The 19,042-nt window shown below is 51.3% G+C and overlaps 1 protein-coding gene across 1 annotated transcript in view; it reads left to right on the top strand.

Moving 5' to 3' along the window:
- The first annotated feature begins 2,216 nt into the window (after positions 1-2,216).
- The window catches only part of UBE3B (ubiquitin protein ligase E3B), a 35,197-nt gene continuing 18,371 nt past the window's right edge, over positions 2,217-19,042 (top strand). The window contains exons 1-12 of the mRNA XM_049767753.1: positions 2,217-2,397; positions 2,929-3,049; positions 3,711-3,770; positions 4,124-4,228; positions 5,426-5,522; positions 7,161-7,246; positions 8,827-8,909; positions 12,282-12,387; positions 12,870-12,990; positions 14,759-14,936; positions 16,197-16,363; positions 18,855-19,022. Coding sequence (XP_049623710.1) covers positions 2,237-2,397; positions 2,929-3,049; positions 3,711-3,770; positions 4,124-4,228; positions 5,426-5,522; positions 7,161-7,246; positions 8,827-8,909; positions 12,282-12,387; positions 12,870-12,990; positions 14,759-14,936; positions 16,197-16,363; positions 18,855-19,022 — 1,453 coding nt within the window. The 5' untranslated portion in view covers positions 2,217-2,236. The remainder of the gene's footprint in view (positions 2,398-2,928; positions 3,050-3,710; positions 3,771-4,123; positions 4,229-5,425; positions 5,523-7,160; positions 7,247-8,826; positions 8,910-12,281; positions 12,388-12,869; positions 12,991-14,758; positions 14,937-16,196; positions 16,364-18,854; positions 19,023-19,042) is intronic.

The raw sequence follows: 19,042 nt of genomic DNA on the forward strand, positions 1-19,042 counted from the left end.
GCTGACCCAGGACCAGCATTGGTTTGAATCCTGGCGTCCCATATGGTCCTCCATGCCTGCCAGGAGTGATTTCTGAGCACAGAGCCAGGAATGACCCCTGAGCGCTGCCGGGTGTGACCCAAAAACTAAAATCAAAACTGACGGGAGGGGGCTGGTGCGATATAGCACAATGGGTCGAGGTTTGCCTTGCATGCAGCCCCTCCCCAATAAAAAGCAAACTTACTTCCAATTGATAGATTGTCTTGATTCCATAACCAAGCACGTTTATTTATTTCATTTAAAATAGGTGTGTGTGTGTGTGTGTGGGTGTGTGTGTGTGTGTGTGGTGAGGGGAACGTTTCAGTGCTAAGCACAGCAGCAATTAATATTGAGTGAATGAATAAAATCGTGTTGGTGATAATCCTGTTACTTTTGTTCCCCTCAAGATTTGGCAAAATAAAGATCACTTTTTTGTTTTCCTTCTAGCTATTTTTTCTCTGGTTTGGGGACCATACTAGTCACGCTCATGGCAGACTCAGTTTTCAGGGGTCACTGCTAGTTAGTGCTCAGGAGTTGGTGCTCAAACCAGAGCCAGCCACAGTGCAAGTCCTCTGCGCTGTATTATTCCCCCGGCCCAATGAAAAGATTTTTTCTGTGTGTTTTGTTTTGGGGTCACACCTGGCAGAACTACTTCAAGCTTCGTGCTGGGGGGGGGGTGAGGCTAGAGGAGGGGAAACACCTTACTAGGAAGGGGACAGGGCTCCCCTGTGCACCAGCTCTCTGACCTGTCAAACGAAAGCTGAACTCCACAGACTTCTCTAGGGACTCCAGATGCCTGGTTTGAGTTAGAGGCTTATGAATGGGCTCAGTTTGGGGCTTTTTGTTCTTGTTTGAGTTAGAGGTTTCTATTTTGTTTTTGTTTTGTTTTGTTTTGGTTTAGTTTTTGGGCCACACCTGGTAACACTCAGGTTCCTCCTGACTCTAATCAGAAATCACTCCTGGTGGGCTCAGGGGACCCTATGGGATGCCGGAGATCAAACCCGGATCCATCTGTGTCGGCCGATGGCAAGGCAAACACACCCTCCCCGCTGTGCTATCACTTGCCCATTTAGAAGGTTTTTGGTTTTTATTTTTTCTATTTTTGGTTTTTGCGTCATGCCTGTCAGCACTCGGGGTTTACTCCTGGCTCTGCACTCAGAAGTCGCTCCTGGCAGGCTTGGGGATCATGTGGGATGCCGGGATTTGAACCGGAGTCCATCCTGGTTTGGCTGTGTACAAGGCAAACGCCTCACAGCTCTGCTATTGCCCCTGCTCGAGTTAAAGTTTTGTTTTGTTGTTTTCTTTTTTGTCTGTTTGTTTTTGGGCCACACCCAGTGATGCTCAGGGGTTACTCCTGGCTATTTGCTCAGAAATTTCTTGTTCCTGGCTTGGGGGAACCATATAGGACACCAGGGGATCAAACTGCAGTCCGTCTTAGGTCAGCTGCATGCAAGGCAAACAAATGAACTACCTCTGCGCCACCGCTCTCGCCCCAAGGTTTTTGAATAGGCTCAGTTCAGGTTTTTTTGTTCTTGTTTTTGGCCACCCCCAGTAGTGCTGGGGCCTGTGGGGGTGTTACTCTGGCTCTGCACTCAGAAATTATTCCTGGAAGCTCTGGAAACCCTATGGAGATGCTGGGGATTGGACCTGAACCGGGCATATGCAAGGCAAATGCCTTCCCTCCTTTGCTGTCATTTCAACCCTGTTCAGGTTTTATTCATTCATTAACCCAGGCCTGTTGTCAGGTTTGGTTTCGCCAAAGAAAATGCGAGGCCAGGACTGGTCTTGGAGAGCTGCATGTTGGGAGCCAGTAGGAAGCGGGACCTATGCCTGGAGCACTGTTTTTTTTTGTTTTTTTTTGTTTTTTTTTTTTTTTTTTTGGTTTTTGGGCCACAACTGGTGACGCTCAGGGGTTACTCCTGGCTGTCTGCTCAGAAATAGCTCCTGGCAGGCACGGGGGACCATATGGGACACCGGGATTTGAACCAACCACCTTAGGTCCTGGATTGGCTGCTTGCAAGGCAAACACCGCTGTGCTATCTCTCCGGGCCCATGGAGCACTGTTAGTTAGCATTTGGCTAACTGGGGAGAAGGGTCCTGAGTAAGCTCGCCGCTGCCACCTGCTGACTCTGGAGTCCCCCTCCAGAAGGGGGTGTTCCCACAGTGACCCACCCTCTTCTCTCCATCTCCCTCTCAGGATTTGTGCAAGTTGGCCAAGATGTTCACCGTTTCCCAGACCTCGCGAGCATGGTTCATCGACAGGGCCCGCCAGGCCCGAGAGGAGCGGCTGGTGCAGAAGGAGCGGGAGCGGGCGGCCGTGGAGATCCAGGCCCACGTCCGGAGCTTCCTCTGTCGGAACCGGTTGCGGAGAGAGATCAGGTCGGTGTGCCGAGTTCTGCCAACAACGTCCTTCCTGATCCCGACTGACAGAAGAGCACGGTTTCTCTCCCATACTTGGGGTGCCTTTCTGCTGCTGTGACGTTGTAATTGTGGTTTTGTGTGTATGTGAGAACTGGGGAACATAGATTGCTCAGTGCGCTGCTTTGCCTGCAGGCAGCCAGGGCTCAATCCCCAGGACCTTAGGGTTCCGTGAACACTGCCAGGAATGACCTCGAAACTACTATTCACAGGAAGTAGCATCTTTTTTGGGGGGGGGGGGGACCACACCCGGCGTTGCTCAGGGGTTACTCCTGGCTGTCTGCTCAGAAATAGGTCCTGGCAGGCACAGGGGACCATATGGGACACCGGGATTCGAACCAACCACCTTTGGTCCTGGATCGGCTGCTTGCAAGGCAAACACCGCTGTGCTATCTCTCCGGGCCTAGGACGTAGCATCTTAACATCTAAACATGCCCCCCCCCCCAAACCAAAAATCATCTTTTTTTTTTTTTTTTTTTTTACTTTTCCTAGGAAAGAGATTGATGAATATTTTGAAGCTGATGATTCTGGGTCCAGTAAAAGAAGTGCTCTTGGTACTTTTAAGATCGCCAGGAAACTGCTCTTTGTGTTCAAATTTAAAAAGGACGATGAGGTAAGGTCATAATAGGCAACTTAGTTTGTGCTAACACTCTGCCAGGTCTCCTTTCTAAGTACTTCATACATAGACACTCATTTTTTCAAACAGCAGTGCAGGTGACTTCTGTGACCCATGCTACAGGTCCTTTTTTGTTTTCCTGGCATGTGTGCTTGTGTGTGTGTGTGTGTGTGTGTGTGTGTGTGTGTGTGTGTGTGTGTATGTGTGTCTGTTTTCCTGGCGTGTGTGTGTGTGTGTGTGTGTGTGTGTGTGTGTGTGTGTGTCCACACTCAGCAGCAGCGCTCAGGTTACTCTCGGCTCTGCTCTCAGAAATCGTTTCTGGGGGCCAGATGCTTGCATGCAGAAGGATGGTGGTTCAAATCCCAACATCCCATAGGTTCCCTCCTTGGAGCCTGCCAGGAACGATTTTTGAGTGTAGAGCCAAGAGTAAACCCTGAGCACCGCTTGGTGTGACCCAAAAAGCAAAAGCAAAAAAAGAAAAAAAAATTACTCCTGCCAGGCTCGGGGAACCCTATGGGATGACAGGGATCAAACTCTGATCAGCCGCATGCAAGGCAAATGCCCTCCCCTGTGAGAACTGGGTGCCCGCGTGGCTATATCCCTCTCTTGCCATGTCTCGGCCCTGAGACCTCACGGCTCCTGTTCTGCCTCTTTGCAGAGGTTTGAGAAACTGTGTCGCTGCATCCTGAGTAGCATGGACGCTGAGAATGAGCCCAAGGTAAGTGCCGTGGTAGCCCAGAAGTCCCCGCAAACTCTGTGGCCAGCCTGTTTGGCTCTACAGGTTCCCGTGGGACGTTCGGATGTTGTCCATACACAAATCCCGAAAACTTCTGCCAACTGCAGCAGATGCCTTCAACTCCCATGTATTATCCAAGAAGCAGGCAGAGGTCTGCTCTCCCTGGGGATGGGCCCGTGTCAGGCTGTTTGGGTGTTGGGTTTCCTGTTTCCGACACGCTCCCCACCTGGCTCACAGCAGCCTGCAGCACATCGGTCCCAACCCAGAGGGTGCCGTGTAGTCTGCTGCAGCCCAGGAGCCAATTACTTACTTGCTTTCCTCTTGTCCCATGGCAGATGTGGTATGAGTCCCTGGCTCTTTCCAAGGACCTCACCCTCCTGTGGATCAAGCAGATCAAGGACATTCTGTGGTATTGCTGTCAGTTTCTTCAGCAGCTCAAGGTAAAAACAACTGAACAGGTTAAAAAATAATAACATACATGTGTATATGTTTGTGTGTGTGGTGTGTGTTATACATGTATGTGTGTATGCACTGTTAAGTTGACCCTTCCCATTAGAGCACCCCATGATGCCCTAATGACTGGACCTTTTTTTTTTTTAACTTTATTGATTGGTTTTTGGACCACACCCAGGAGCGCTCAGGGGTTACTCCTGGCTCTGTACTCAGATATTGCCCCTGGCAGGCTAGAGGACCATAAGTAATGCTGGGAACTGAACTGGGTCCCTCCCAGGTTGGCCATGTGCGAGGCAAATGCCCTACCGCTGTGCCCCATGACTAGACCTTTGGAGAAGACTGTTCCAATCTAGCTATGAGCCATGTTCTAGGGCAGTGGTCGGCAAGCTGCGGCTCACGAGCCACATGTGGCTCTTTACACTTATTTTTTTCATTTTTGGTTTTTGGGTCACACCCAGCAGCGCTCAGGGGTTACTTCTGGCTCCAGGCTCAGGATTGCTCCTGGCAGGCTCCGGGGACCATATGGGATGCCGGGATTCAAACTAATGACCTTCTGCATGAAAGGCAAATGCCCTACCTCCATGCTATCTCTCCAGCCCCATCTTTACACTTTTTTTTTTTTTTTTTTGGTTTTTCGGTCACCCTCGGCAGTGCCCAGGGGTTACTCCTGGCTGTCTGCTCAGAAATAGCTCTTGGCAGGCACGGGGGACCATATGGGACACCGGGATTCGAACCAACCACCTTTGGTCCTGGATCGGCTGCCCACAAGGCAAACACCGCTGTGCTATCTCTCCGGGCCCATCTTTACACTTTTTAATGCGGCTCTTCTGTGTGCCGAGTGGCTGCTCCAGGAATCAGGACTCTGCTCCTAGCCTCTGTCAGTGTACGCCCTGTGTGGCTCTCAAAATAAATTTCAATCGTGGTCTTGGCGAGATTTGTCTCGATTGAAAAAAAAAGGTTGCCCACCACTGTTCTAGGGGAAGCACTCTCAGAAATTATGGAGCAAGGGTCCTCTTTCTGGGATGGAAGGCGCCTATCTTTTTTTGTGGGTGGTGATTTGGCCTCTCTTGGCAATGTTCAAGGGCTGCTCCAGGCTCTTCTTTGGGGAAGACACAGAGTACTGGGGAGGGGGAGGAGGAGGAGGATTGCGCGTGTCTTAACTCTCCTCTTTCCATTGTTTGCAGCCTGAAATTTTACATGACTCCAAACTTGTGACACTGTTCCTCACAATGCTCGTTACCTTCACCGACGCTTCCACTTGGAACATTCTCCGGGGCAAGGGTAGGTGCGACTGGCTTCCGAGTCTTTTCTCGGGCTGGGGACATGGCCCAGAGGCCTTGCATATGGAAGCCTCAGGTTCCCCGGCACTGAACGAAGAAAAACTTTCCCTATGAAACATCTCAGTCAAGAGCTTGGAAATCTTTTTTTGTTGCTGTTGTTTTGGTTTTGGTATTTGGAGCACACCTGGTGCCACTTAGAGGTTCCTCCTGGCTCTATGCTCAGGAATCACTCCTGGCAGGTTCAAGGGACCCCAAGTGTGCCAAGGATCGAACCCAGGTCAGCCACGTGCAAGGCAAATGACCTCTCCATTTTGCTCACACTCCAGCCCTAGAGCTTAGAAATCTCGACTGAGGTTAAAGTAGCATTTGTGGTGAGGCCTGGCGATGGGTACAGGGCTCGAGTGTATGAACCCAAGCGGGATGACATCACTGGGCCCAGACCCCAAACCATTGCACCAGCCACCTTTGTTCACTGCTGCTTTTAAAAGGCAGGGGTTGGGCCCGGAGAGAGAGCACAGCGGCGTTTGCCTTGCAAACGGCAGATCCAGGACCAAAGGTGGTTGGTTCGAATCCCGGTGTCCCATAGGGTCCCCCGTGCCTGCCAGGAGCTATTTCTGAGCAGACAGCCAGGAGGAACCCCTGAGCACCACTGGGTGTGGCCCAAAAACCAAAAATAAATAAATAAATAAATAAATAAAAGGCAGGGGTTTTTTGCCCCTAGATGCTTCAGGGATTCCCCAAACCAAAAAGCCATGCTTAAGTATTCCGTCATGCAGTGTTGCACCCTAGAAGTGGTCACTGGCATGCCTTCTGCTCTTACCTGTCTTGGCACGTGGCTCGGGCCACCGTCCCTCAGCTCAGTTTTCGTAATTCCCACATCACCCCTTCACGCTCCGAGCAGTCAGATTTTTCTTCTTTCTTCTTTTTTTGGTTTTGGGCCACACCCAGTAGCGCTCAGAGTTACTCCTAGCTAAGCGCTCAGAAATCTCTCCTGGCAAACTTGGGGGATGCTGGGGATTTCATGCAGGTCAGCTGTGTGCAAGGCACAAACGTCTGCTGTGCTCTCGCTCTGGCCCTGAGTCAGCAATATTTCTCCTGTTGCTGTCTGAGTGGTGTGAGGCAGCCACACTTTGAGGGGCTGTCCTGCCACTGGGATAACCAGGGCAGGGTGTCTTGCAGTGTGGCACGTGTAGGGCAGGAAGAAGAGCTTGAGAGAAGCGGGAGGGTTGTGTGAGGGCAGGAAGGTCTGTCACGGTGTTGGGACTTTCCTGAAGAAATGATGACAGCTCTAGGCCAGAGGGATGCCGTGGTTCCAAGAGAAGTTGAAGGACAAACCTGTGCAGGCGAAGGAAACAGTGATTTCAGAACCTAATTCTGATCTGGGGGGTATCGAGGTACCAGGGGAGGGAGTCTAAACTTGCTGAGTCCTGAGTCCCACCAGGGAGCAGAGTCTTCGGTGGCAGCCCGGGAAGACCCAGGAATGGCTTGTCTGGAGAGGCCCTGAGACAGTCCCCCAATGTGGGGCTGGTGAGCCCGTCATGTGCCCCTTACCTGAGGGAGCAGCAAGACTGGCCGGCAGCCCTGTGCTGGTCTGATTGGGCATCCGGGATTTTCCTCTCACGCATCTTTCCTGATTTAGGTGAGAGTTTCCGGCCAGCCATGAACCACATTTGTGCGAATATTATGGGGCACCTGAACCAGCGAGGCTTCTACTCTGTACTCCAGGTCTGCCCCAGCGCCACCCCTCTGCCTTCCTCCTCGCTCTTGGACACTGTCACTTGTCCCCACCCAGCAACAACCTTCCCCAGGAATTGCCTCCCCAAACCTTCGCCTGCCCTCAGCCTAGCTGGGTCACTCCTCGATCCCTGGGTTCACTACACTCTGTGTAGTGACAGTGACTGACAGTGACTTGACCCGGTCATTGTTGGATTCCTTCTTGGCTGCATTGGCATGACCATGCTGGCTCTGCCCTCACTCTGCCTCTCCCCACGGTGCCTTCACTGCCCCGGCTCACCCAGCTAAGAGATTGTCAGGAGCCTAATTACTGTTCCACGGCTGAGGTCTGGGGACATGCAGGCTCACATGTGGGCTGAGGGTCTGTCCCTGGCCCCACATAATCTGCCAAGCCACCACCAAGAGCCACCCCCGTGCACAGAGCCAGGAGGGGCCCTTCAGTTCTGACCCCCAAACCCAAAAGAGGGGCCAGAACAATAGCACAGTGGGGAGGGCGCCCGGCATCCCATTGGTTCCCCTGAGCACCATTAGGGGGTGCAGAGCCAAGAGTAATCTCTGATCACCACCAGGTGTGGCCTAGAAACAAAAACAAAAAAAGTATATAAAGATGAAAATGGACAACTCCCATTCTTTCTCTCTCCCTCTGTTTTGTTTTTTGTTTGTTTGTTTTGGGTTGTTTGGGACACACCTGGCAGTATTCAGAGGTTATTCCTGGCTCTCTGCTCAGAAATCACCCCCGGTAGGCTAGGGAGATGATATGGGATACCAGGAATGGAACCCAAGTGTGTCCCAGGTTGACTCAGGTCTGTCCCATGTGCAAGGCAAATGACTTACCGTTATGCTATTCTCTGGCCCCACTCTCTGTTTTCTTATAGATTCCATATGCCTGTATATAAATACTCACATACTCACATACATACATACATACATACATACATACATATGTATTCTGTGTGCTTCAGAATGTTTCTTCTGTGCCTCCTTTAACGTAAAATAATAACTCTACTTGGGGCTGGAGCAATAGTACAGTGGGGAGGGCATTTGCCTTGCATGTGGCCGACCCAGGTTCGATCCTTGGCATCTCATAGGGCAAGGGTCCTCAAACTTTTTAATGAGGAGGCCAGTTTACTGTCCCTCAGACTGACGGAGGGCCAGGCTATAGTGTGAAAAAAAAAAAAGTATGAACAATAATGGCCCATGGGTGGTAGTTCGAGGACCCCTGCCCGAGACCCAGTAGAGGAATCCAGAGGCAGAGAGGAGGAGGGGAGTCAGAGAGTGTGGGTGCACGTCCCACACGTATGCACTGCGGACCAGGATGAGTTGAGTCTGTTACTGAAGCAGGACAGACAGTGGAAGGACAAGCACTTGCGGGCCAGATAAATGTCCTGAGTGGGCCGTAGTTTGAGGACGCCTGCCATAGGGTCTCTCAAGCACTGCCGGGAGTAGTTCCTGGACACAGCCAGGAGTAACCCTGAGCACTGCCCAGGGTGGCCCCAAAACAAAAATAATAAAAAAATAATAACCCCATAAACTTGTTCCTCTACCCTGACCAGTCAATGTGTCTCTTTCAGATCTTGTTGACCCGTGGCCTGGCGCGACCCCGCCCTTGCCTGTCCAAAGGCCCGCTGACTGCAGCCTTTTCCCTGGCGCTGCGGTGAGTAGGATGTGCCGAAGGCCCTGCTCGGGAAAGCCGCTGCCACCGCCTCGTCCTCCTCTTTGTCCTCCTCTTCCTCTACTACTTCTTCCTCCTCCTTTTCCTTCTCTTTTTCATCCTCCTCTTCCTCTTCCCTCTCCTCTTCCTCCTTTTCCTCCTCCTCCTCCTCAGTCTCTTCTCAGGTCACTCAGTCAGGGAATGAATCCCCAAAGTAGTCATAGTGAAAGGCCAATATGTGTTAGCTCTTTTTCTTTTCTTTTGTAAAATGTTTGTTTTGGGGGCCACAACCAGCGATGCTCAGGGCTGACTCTTGGCTCTGTGCTCAGGGATCGCTCCTGGTGATGCTGGGGGGACCCTATGAGATGCCAGGGATGGAGCGTTGGTGTGAGGCCACATGTAAGGCCAGTGCCTCCTGCTGTGGCATCCGGCCCTGCCCTTCCTTTATCTCCTTCTTTGCCCTTTGCCGCTGTGGTTACCACATTGGGGTCACATCTGCTCGGGGTGCCTGCAGTGTTTTGGGTGCTTGCTGAGGTGACTCATCTGGATGAATTCACTTGCCTGGGTGCTCACTCTTCCACTGTGGTGCTTGTGCATTCTTCTCGGATTGCTCACCAGAACACGTGCCTCAGCACAGCTGCACTCGGGCCAGCCCACAGTGCTCACCAAATAGTGCCCCTGTTCTCACCTGGGCCCCCCACCCCGACAACAGGAGCCCCAAGGATGACATGTGACAGGTATGGGGACACTGAGCACCAGTCCACAGTCCCAAATAAGACTTGGGCCCGGGAGTAGTTTTGGTGCTGTTTTTATCCTTTTTCTTTTCTTGGTTTGACACCAGACCTGGTAGCACAGGAAGCTGCGTCTATGGGCCATGTGTTGTTTTTAGCTGTCCTTATGCATTAGCTGACACCCCACAACTCTCTCGCCACCCTAGGACTGCACCTTTGAGCCACCTGTCCTTGCCACACAGAGGACCAGGGATTAAACCCAGGCAGGGGGCTGGCGAGATAGCACAGCGGCATTTGCCTTGCAAGCAGCCGATCCAGGACCAAAGGTGGTTGGTTCAAATCCCAGTGTCCCATATGGTCCCCCGTGCCTGCCAGGAGCTATTTCTGAGCAGACAGCCAGGAGTAACCCCTGAGCACCGCCGGGTGCAGCCCAAAAAAAAAAAAAAAAAAAACCCAGGCAGGCTACAACTCCACACTCTTTCCTTCTCATTTTTTATACCTGCTTCATACATTGTTTTTGATTTTGGGCCACAGTCGGAGGCACTCAGGGTTACTCCCTAGCTCTGCACTCAGAAATTACTCCTGGCGGGCTTGGGGGAACCCTATGGGATGCTGGGGATTGAATCCAGGTTGGCTGTGTGCAAGACAAGACTCCATACCCATTGTGTTATTGCTCCAGCCCCATTTTATTTATTTTTGGTTTTTGAGCCACACCAGACAATGGTCAGGAATCAGCGCTTAGGAATCACTCCTAGTTGTGCTTAGGGGACCCCCTGGAATGCTGGAGATTGAACTCAGGTTGGCTGTGTACAAGGTAAACACCTTCCCCACTGTGCTGTCACTCTTGCCCCTTCCCTTACACTAGACACATTTTCATATCCTAAGAAGAATCCACACATCTGGGACCTGTCTCAAACTGCACCTGTCTGGCTAGACCTGGTTCTCTCCCCTCTGCCTGTCCTGGTTTTGCTGTGTCCCCTTCGTTGGCAGACCCATCCACTATCTCAGTCCCTCCCACGTGTGGACGTGACGTACACCCTGTGAAATATGCAGCTGATTTTGTGTTCCTCGAATGGTCACTCAGCAGGGGTCACCAAAGCTAGTCTAGATAGCCTGGACAAAATGGATTTTGTTTTAGTAGTGCTCAAGGCTTTCTCCCAGCTCTGCACTTGGGACCATAGGGGGTGCCAGGGATTGAACTCAGGACACCTGCTTGCAAGGCACCTTACCCACTGTGCCATCACTCTGGCCCTAGAGCAAACTTTTTGGTGATGGTAGGGAAACAGACAAGAGGAAAGTGAGGGATTTCGATCATATGAAGTTCATTCTTCCACTTTGTGACTACCAAGAAATGTGTTGTAATGACCACATATGTAATGAGCACATATGTGCAAGTTTTTGTGTGACAGCAACTTCTGTGTTTTCATTTTTCTTGGCTAGCTTCCTAGGAGTGGAATTTCTGGGTCAAGTAAGATCCCCAAACTTCTAGGGTTTGTTTTTTGTTTATTCCTTTGCTGTGTTGGGGCCACATCCTGTGTGCTCAGGCCTTGTCCTGACTCTGCTCAGGGATCATGCTTGGAGGGACTCATTGGTTATTGAACACAGGCTGTCTCTGTGCTAGGCAAGGGTCTTACCTGCTGTTCTCTCCCTCCCTCCCTCCCTCCCTCCCTCCCTCTCTCTCTCTCTCTCCCCCCCTTCACCCCTCCCTTCCTCTCTCCCTCTCCCCCACCTCCACGATTTTCAAAGAACTGTTTTCCTTTTATCTTTTTTTTCCTTTTCTTTTTTATCTTTTTTTTTAAGAACTTTTCCAAAGTGGCTCTTTTGTCAGTGTACATTCCCCTGGGAGGGCGCCATTCACCACATTTGTTATCCTTTTTATCCTAGCTGCCATACTGGGTAGGAAGCTGTCACTGGTTTCTTGAAATAGATTCCCTGAGTTTCTATGATGCTGCCCATCTTGCCATGGGTTCCCAGCGCTTGCCTTGCACATGCCTGCTCGATTCCCATCCAGCCAGGAGTGATCCTTGTACACAGCCCTGAGTGCCACCAAGTGGAGTGACCCAAAGAGAAATATAAATACAATTTAAAAATAGGGGCGGGGGGGGGGGCGGAAAGATAGCATGGAGGTTGGGTGTTTGCCTTGCATGCGAAAGGACAGTCGTTTGAATCCCAGCATCCCATATGGTCCCCTGAGCCTGTCAGGAGCGATTTCTGAGCCTAGAGCCAGGAGTAACCCCTAAATGCTGCCAGATGTGACCCAAAAACCAAAAAAAAAATTTTTTAATTAAAAAAAAAATAGGGGCCAGAGCTTGCCTTGCATATAGCTGATCCCCGGATTCCCATAAGATTCCCTGAGCACCACCAGGAGTGATCCCTAAGCATCTCTGGTGTGGCCAAAAACAGACAAAAAAATAGTGAATACAGTTCACTGTAATATGCATATTCTCTCACAGTCAAACCTCAGAAGTGTTTTGCTCATCGCTGCATCCCGAGTCTTGTTATCAGTGATTTAGCCAGTGATGTTTGCATTGTCCAGAAAAGTCGTTTTTTAGTTTTTCTATAAGTGATGATGAAGGGTGTGGAGGTCCTTTCCTTCGTGGTCACCCGCAGGCCTGCCTGAACAAGGCGATGTGTTTGTGTCTAGCCCTGTGGTTGCGGCCCAGTTCTCAGACAATCTGCTCCGACCGTTCCTCATCCACATCATGTCTGTGCCTGCCCTTGTGACTCACCTCAGCACAGTGACCCCTGAGGTAAGGAGGCTTGGATTAAAAAACAGAAATTGGGGGCTGGAGCAATAGCACAGCGGTAGGGCGTTTGCCTTGATGCAGCTCATCCGGGACAAATTGGAGCCTTCCCTGGCATCCCATATGTTCCCCTGAGCCTGCCAGGAGCGATTTCTGAGTGCAGAGCCAGGAGTAATCCCTTAGCGCCGCTCCAGTGTGGCCCAAAAACAAAAAAAAAAGAAAAGAAAGAAAACAATATTCCATGTGTTTCTAGGAATTAGAGAAGCAAATGTTTTCTGTGTTCGTTTCTGTTTCCTGCTGCTTTCCTCCTGATTTCAGGCGCACAGCAGAGTCACCCATGTTAGCACCAGCCACCCTGAGAACCAGCTTGGTGTCTCTCCATCTGGGCTTGGAGTAGCCCCTTTGGTTCCCAGGGGGGTGATAATGTTTCTGCTTGTTGCAAAGTCTCCCTGTCCTCTCCTGCCCCAACTGTCTGCCCTTGCTTGCAGCGTCTCGCGGTCTTAGAATCTCATGACATGCTTCGTAAATTCATTGGATATTTGAGAGATGAAAATCGATGCCAGGATGTGTGTGAAAGTTTAGAAGGATGCCACACCCTCTGTCTCATGGGTGAGTGTCTTCTGGAATCGGATCACATTTTCAAGTCAGGGAAAAAAACAAACCTAAGGGTTTCTTTTTTTTTTTTTTTTTTTTTTTTTTTACTGTTCTGGAAATCACAAGTTGTTTTTAAGGAAACAGAACAGGAGAACTTGGAAGTGCTTTTGATGAAAGAAAGATGTGTATTCAAATGGACACTTCAAGTAGACACAAAATAAGAATTTTCTGTAATGGGGCCAAGCGATAGCACAGTGGTAGGACGTTTGCCTTGGCTTGTAGCCGACCCTGGACGGACCCAGGTTTGATCCCCAGCATCCTATAGGGTCCACTGAGTCTGCCAGGAGCAACTTCTGAGCGCAGAGCCAGGAGAAACTCCTGAGCACCAGTGGGGGTGGCCCAAATAGAAAAAAAAAGTCAACTGTCAAATATGCCAACCTGGCAAACAAGTTGAGTGAGTATAAATTAGAATTCAGTACCAACCCTTAGCCTGGCAGCCAAGGTAAAGTCAAAGTCCTCATGAGTTGCCTAGAAATTCTGGTCTCCAGAGAGAAGTGGGAGGGGGTTGGTGTCGGGGCTGAGGTCAAACCAAGTTTTACTTCATAGGTTTTATAATGTTTTTGTTTTTATTTATTTATTTTTTTGGTTTTTGGGCCACACCTGGTAATGCTCAGGGGTTACTCCTGGCTATGCGCTCAGAAGTCGCTCTTGGCTTGGGGCACCCATATGGGACGCCGGGGGATCGAACCGTGGCCCGTCCTAAGCTAGTGCTGGCAAGGCAGACACCTTACCTCTAGCACCACCACGCCGGCCCCATAATGTTGTTTTTAGAGGTGAAGAAAAGGTTGGGAACAGTGGCCATAATTCATAATTCTCATTGCCTAATAAGAGACTTGTTCAATTTTTAAAATGAATAACATTCTTGGGGATAAACATTAAAGGTAGTTTCAAATAAGAGTTTTCTTGCAAATATATAGCTTGTAAATACTAAATACTGATTTCTCTGGATAATCAAATATTCCTCAAAAGGTCATTTCTGGGCCAGGAATATAATGTAGTTCAGTGTTTGAGCAATCGTCCTGTATTGCCAGAACCTTAAATTAAATTATGGGCATGCGCGCGCCAAATTTGCGGTTGCCCTGCAGGTCCTAAAGCAGGAATCTCAAACTCACAGCCCTTCGTACAACATTTTGTGGCCTGCGGCCAGCCTTCAAATATCGCAGTATTCACGATTATTTGCTTACCGAATAATCACAATAAAAATCGCATCAGTAAGAAAAAAATCACATTAAACATTTGTATACTCCAAGCAGTTTTGTTCAGGATATGCAAATGTTTAATGCGATTTTTTTTCTTACTAATGCGATTTTTTTATTGCGAATATTTGGTAAGCGAAATCCCTTATGCGGCCCTGCCTCACCCCAACTTTGCTTCCTGCGGCCCCCAGGTAAATTGAGTTTGAGACCCCTGTCCTAGAGCAGACCTGACCACCTCAGGAGTAACGGAGGGAGGTCTGTACTATTTGCTTGGAAAAGAGAGATTTCCAGAACAGCACCTTGCATTTTCTTTTCTTCCTGGAAGGGAGGGGCCAAAGGGTCCCCAACAGCGAGAGCCTAAGGAGGGAGCCACCCCAAGCTTGCCAGTGCTTGAGCTGGAGTGTGAGCCCCAGAGGACTTGCCCCTGCCCCCAACACATCCCAGGAGCGACAAGACTGAGCCCAGGCTGAGAGCGGACTGGGGTTGTGGGGGGGGGCTGTCCACTCATTCTGTCTTTTCTCACCTAGGCAACCTGCTACACTTGGGGTCACTCAGTCCCCGGGTGCTGGAGGAGGAGACGGACGGGTTTGTGCGCCTGCTCACGCAGATGTTGTGCTACTGCCAGAAGTATGTGTCCCAGAAGAAGTCCAACCTCACCCACTGGCACCCTGTGCTTGGCTGGTTCTCCCAGTCTGTGGACTATGGGTGAGTAGTGCTCTTCACCTCCCTGCTGCTCTGCCAGTCTCTCTCCGCCCATCTGCTCACCCTCTCTTCTACTGTGGTATCTGTTTCTTCTAAAAGCAGCACGTAGGCTCAGCGGTAGGGCGTTTGCCTTGCACGCTGCCAACCTGGGATGGAACTGGGTTTGATCCCCAGTATCCCATATGGTCCCCTAAGCCTGCCAGGAGCGATTTCTGAGTGCATAGCTAGAAGTTCAAGAGTGACCGACCCCTGAATGCTGCTGTGTGTGGCCCCAAAACAAAACCAACAAACCAACAAAAAGAAACAATGGGGGGGGAGATTTGGCAACCTCACAGACCTGAAAACAGGCCGGCTAGGGGAGGAAGAGTCCCAGGAGCAGAAGCAGCGGTGACCCAGCTCTTCTCTTCCGCTGAGGCCTGCTCCCTGCAGGAGCTCCTCAGGCAGAGAGGGAGGCCCTGGAGACAGTAACCTGCAGTGGACAGGGGTGCCTTGGGGAGTTAGGGACCTTCTGGGACGGAAGGAGAAGTGGCAGCTGGGCCTCTACTCCCTTCTGAGGCAGCAGCTGCAGCCTCCCACCTTCCTTTCTTTGTGGGGAGCTCAGAGGTGGTGGTGATAGCACAGTTCCTTCAGGGGCTCGTCTCCACTGACAGAGTAAAGAAAGGCCAGGGGACCTTGGGAGGTGTGTGCTGAGCCTGACCCGGGAGGTGATGGAGGAGTTCAGGGGATTGGGTGTGTGAAGGGGGTTACTGGGGAGTAAGATTCAGGAGAGGGGCGAGTTGGAGGTGGGAGGGCTCGGGAGTGCAGCAGGGCTGGGTGCTAAACAGGATGGAAGTGGGAGGAAGCAGAGATGCATCCGGAAGAGGGAGGCCTGGTATTTGGGGTTGGGTGCCCACGGAGGAAGGGCAGTGAGGCTGCTGGCAGCCCCAGGTGCCTCTGAGCTGGAGAAAGGTCAGTGATGTAACCTCAGGCTGTTGGTGGGTGGTTTGGTTTATTTGTTTTGGGGCCACACCCCAAAACAGGCTCATGGGTTCCTCCTGGCTCTGCCATCAGGAATCACTCCTGATCCCAGTGGGATGCCGGGAGCGAACGCCCTCCGGCCTCTGGTGGGTGGTTTTATTCCCATCAATGAGTGGTCATGATCTTATCTCCCATGTTGAGTGACAGGAGCTCGATGTCCCTCCCCAGGGGACGGACTCCCTGGGGGCTAAGGCACCTTCACTGGTGAGTGAGTTGGCACCAACGTTCTCAACCTCCTCTTCACAGCCTGAACGAGTCGATGCCCCTGGTGACCAAACAGCTGCAGTTCCTCTGGGGGGTGCCCCTGATCCGCATCTTCTTCTGTGACATTCTCAGCAAGAAGCTGCTGGAGAACCAGGAGCCGGCGGCACAGGCGCTGCCGACTTCGCCCCAGAACGTGCTCCCTGTGAAGAGTGAGTGCCCGCTGCTCACTCCTTCTCGCAGGCCCGCAGACATGGGTTGCTCCCTGCAGCTTCCACCACGGTGTGGGGGCTGTTGGGTCCCGTTTACACCTTGATTGGTTATCAATGGATCCTCAAAGAGCTCCCAGAATGAGAAACTGATTGCCGTCCCCTTATCCCCTTGGGGGGGAGGAGATCTTGGTAATGTTTATTCGCAGGAATAATCCACACAGACAGGAGGGTAAAGGGGTAGGAAGGTCGGGTGCAGAGTCCTTTGTAAGCCTACCAGCAGCTCCAAAAAACACCTGGAGCCAGCTAGTAAACTCTCCCCAAAAACCCCGAGCACCTCGCTCCCAGACTATTTATTAGCCTCTCAACAGTGCCTCCACCTGGAGGGTCTTTGGGAGCCACTTTCACGACTAGCCAGATCAGGGAACTGCAAATCGAGGGACCAGCACACCTGAGGTTGAGACGAGGGCAAGGGGCCTCCCATAGGTGTCCCTGAGGCCACTGTGACCATCTCTGGGTCCCACTAGCCTCTGAGTGGTCTAGCTGCTGGTATGCAAAAGGCTTATGGGAAGGTTTTTTTTGTTTTTGCGTGTTTTTGGGCCACATCCACTGGCACTCGGGTTCCTCCTGGCTCTGCGTTCAGAAATCTCTCCTGGCAGGCTTGGGGGACCATATGGGATGCCAAGATTCAAACCACCATCCATTCCAGGTCAGCCACATGCAAAGCAAACACCCTACCACTGTGTTATCTCTCTGGCCCAGCTTATGGGAGTTCTTGTTTTTGTGTTTGTTTTTTGTTTTGGGGTCTTACCTGGGAATGCTCAGGACATTGTTCCTGTCTCTGCTCTCAGGGATTAGTCCTGGGAATGCTTGGGTGTAAAATAATCCCAGGTTGTGAAATCACCCCACACGCTGTATTTCCAACTCCAGATGAATGGATGTGAAGCAGGGGAGCTCCGAAGAATTAATAAACCAAGCCAGGCAGGAAAGAAAACATGGAGTCGGTTTGCTTCTTGCCCCTTGGTCTCTGCCTGATGAGCCAAAACTGACCTTTCTTTATTCTCCCAGTACTAATTCAGAGGGAATGAGATCCAAGCGGACTTTTACAGATCAAAGGGCTAGGTGAAAAGGAAAGAGGAAATTGGGGGAAACACCTTTGTTTTGAGTCCTAGCAGGGTGTCTTCTAACACTCAAGGGGTCCTGTTTGGTGCTGGAGATTGAACCCAGAAGGCAAGGCAAGCGCCTTCCCCACTGTGCTATCGCTCTGGCCCCAGTGGGAGCCTTTTCCTCACAGGAAGAGGTTAGTGAGGTTCGCACTTCCTTAGAGGAAATGGGTCCTCTCTGTCTTCTTCATGCTGATGCTCTCAGGGGAGTCTTCAAAAGGGCGCCCCAGTCACTGAAATTTTCTCCAGCCTTCTGATGGGTCACAGACTCCACCTTGGGGCTCTCACCTGGGATGGGCTTGGGTTCGAACGGCAGCACCGCCTAAAAGTGGGAAGGTCTGGATCAGAAGCAGGGCCAGGGAGGTCGGAGAGCAGGGAAGGCTCTTGGCTCTGTATGCCGCTCCCTTGGGTCTGAGCCCCAGAAACACATACTCTGAGCACTGCCAGGAGCGCCGCTGGGTGTGACCAAAAGAAACACACATTCAAAAATAAATATATTATTTTTGCCCCACCCCCCTATTTTTATTTTGAATAGAAGAGGAACACACCCCCAAGCAAGATGAATACGTGGGATTAGTGCCCCAACTTCTATGTCAAAATACAAAAAATTGGAGCTCAACCAAGTCCCTCTCACCTTTGGCCCTTTCTCTTAATAAAGTCATGAGATTATTTTAGGGAGGGAGAGAAGAGGAGGTGGGGGGGGTTTCATTTTATTTTACTTTGTCATCAGATTTTTTTGCCTTTGTGGGTTCAGAGTCTGCTGGGACAGGAAAAAGAATCCCAGGTAAGAACAAGTCATGCCTGGGTTGTTCTAGAGGTGTTTCCCATAGCCCAAGCAGATCTTTGGGGCATAGGCTTAAAAAACAAAAACACGGGGCTGGGAAGGTGGCGCTAGAGGTAAGGTGTCTGCCTTGCAAGCGCTAGCGTAGGACGGACCGTGGTTCGATCCCCTGGCGTCCCATATGGTCCCCCCAAGCCAGGGGTGATTTCTGAGCTCATAGCCAGGAGCAATCCCTGAGCGTCAAACGGGTGTGGCCCAAAAACCAAAAAAAAAAAAAAAAAAACACCTTTGCTGGGGATGGAGCGACAGTACAGTGGGGAGAACAATTGCCTTTTATGCAACCGATCTGGGTCCAGTCCCCAGCATCCCATAGGGTTCCCTGAGCTCTACCAGGAATGATCCCCTGAGCACTGCCAGTGTGGTCCTGAAACAAAAAGCCCCTCTTTGTTGGTCCTTCTCAGAACCGAGATCGCTGCCCCTCTGGGCCTGGAACAGGTCACTACAGCGGGGCCCCTGGGCTCCCACACTCATGGCTCTTCTCCCCTCTCAGGCCTCCTGAAACGCGCCTTCCAGCGCTCCACCTCGGTCCGCCACATCCTCAGGCCGGTGGGGGGCCGGCGAGTGGACTCGGCTGAGGTGCAGAAGGTGTGCAGTACCTGCGTCCTCTACCAGACCTTGCTCACCACGCTGACTCAGATCCGCCTGCAGATCCTCACAGGTCAGCCCTGCGCCCCACGG

The sequence above is a fragment of the Suncus etruscus genome, chromosome 2 (genome assembly GCF_024139225.1).
Source record: "Suncus etruscus isolate mSunEtr1 chromosome 2, mSunEtr1.pri.cur, whole genome shotgun sequence".
Classification (NCBI taxonomy): Eukaryota; Metazoa; Chordata; class Mammalia; order Eulipotyphla; family Soricidae; genus Suncus; species Suncus etruscus.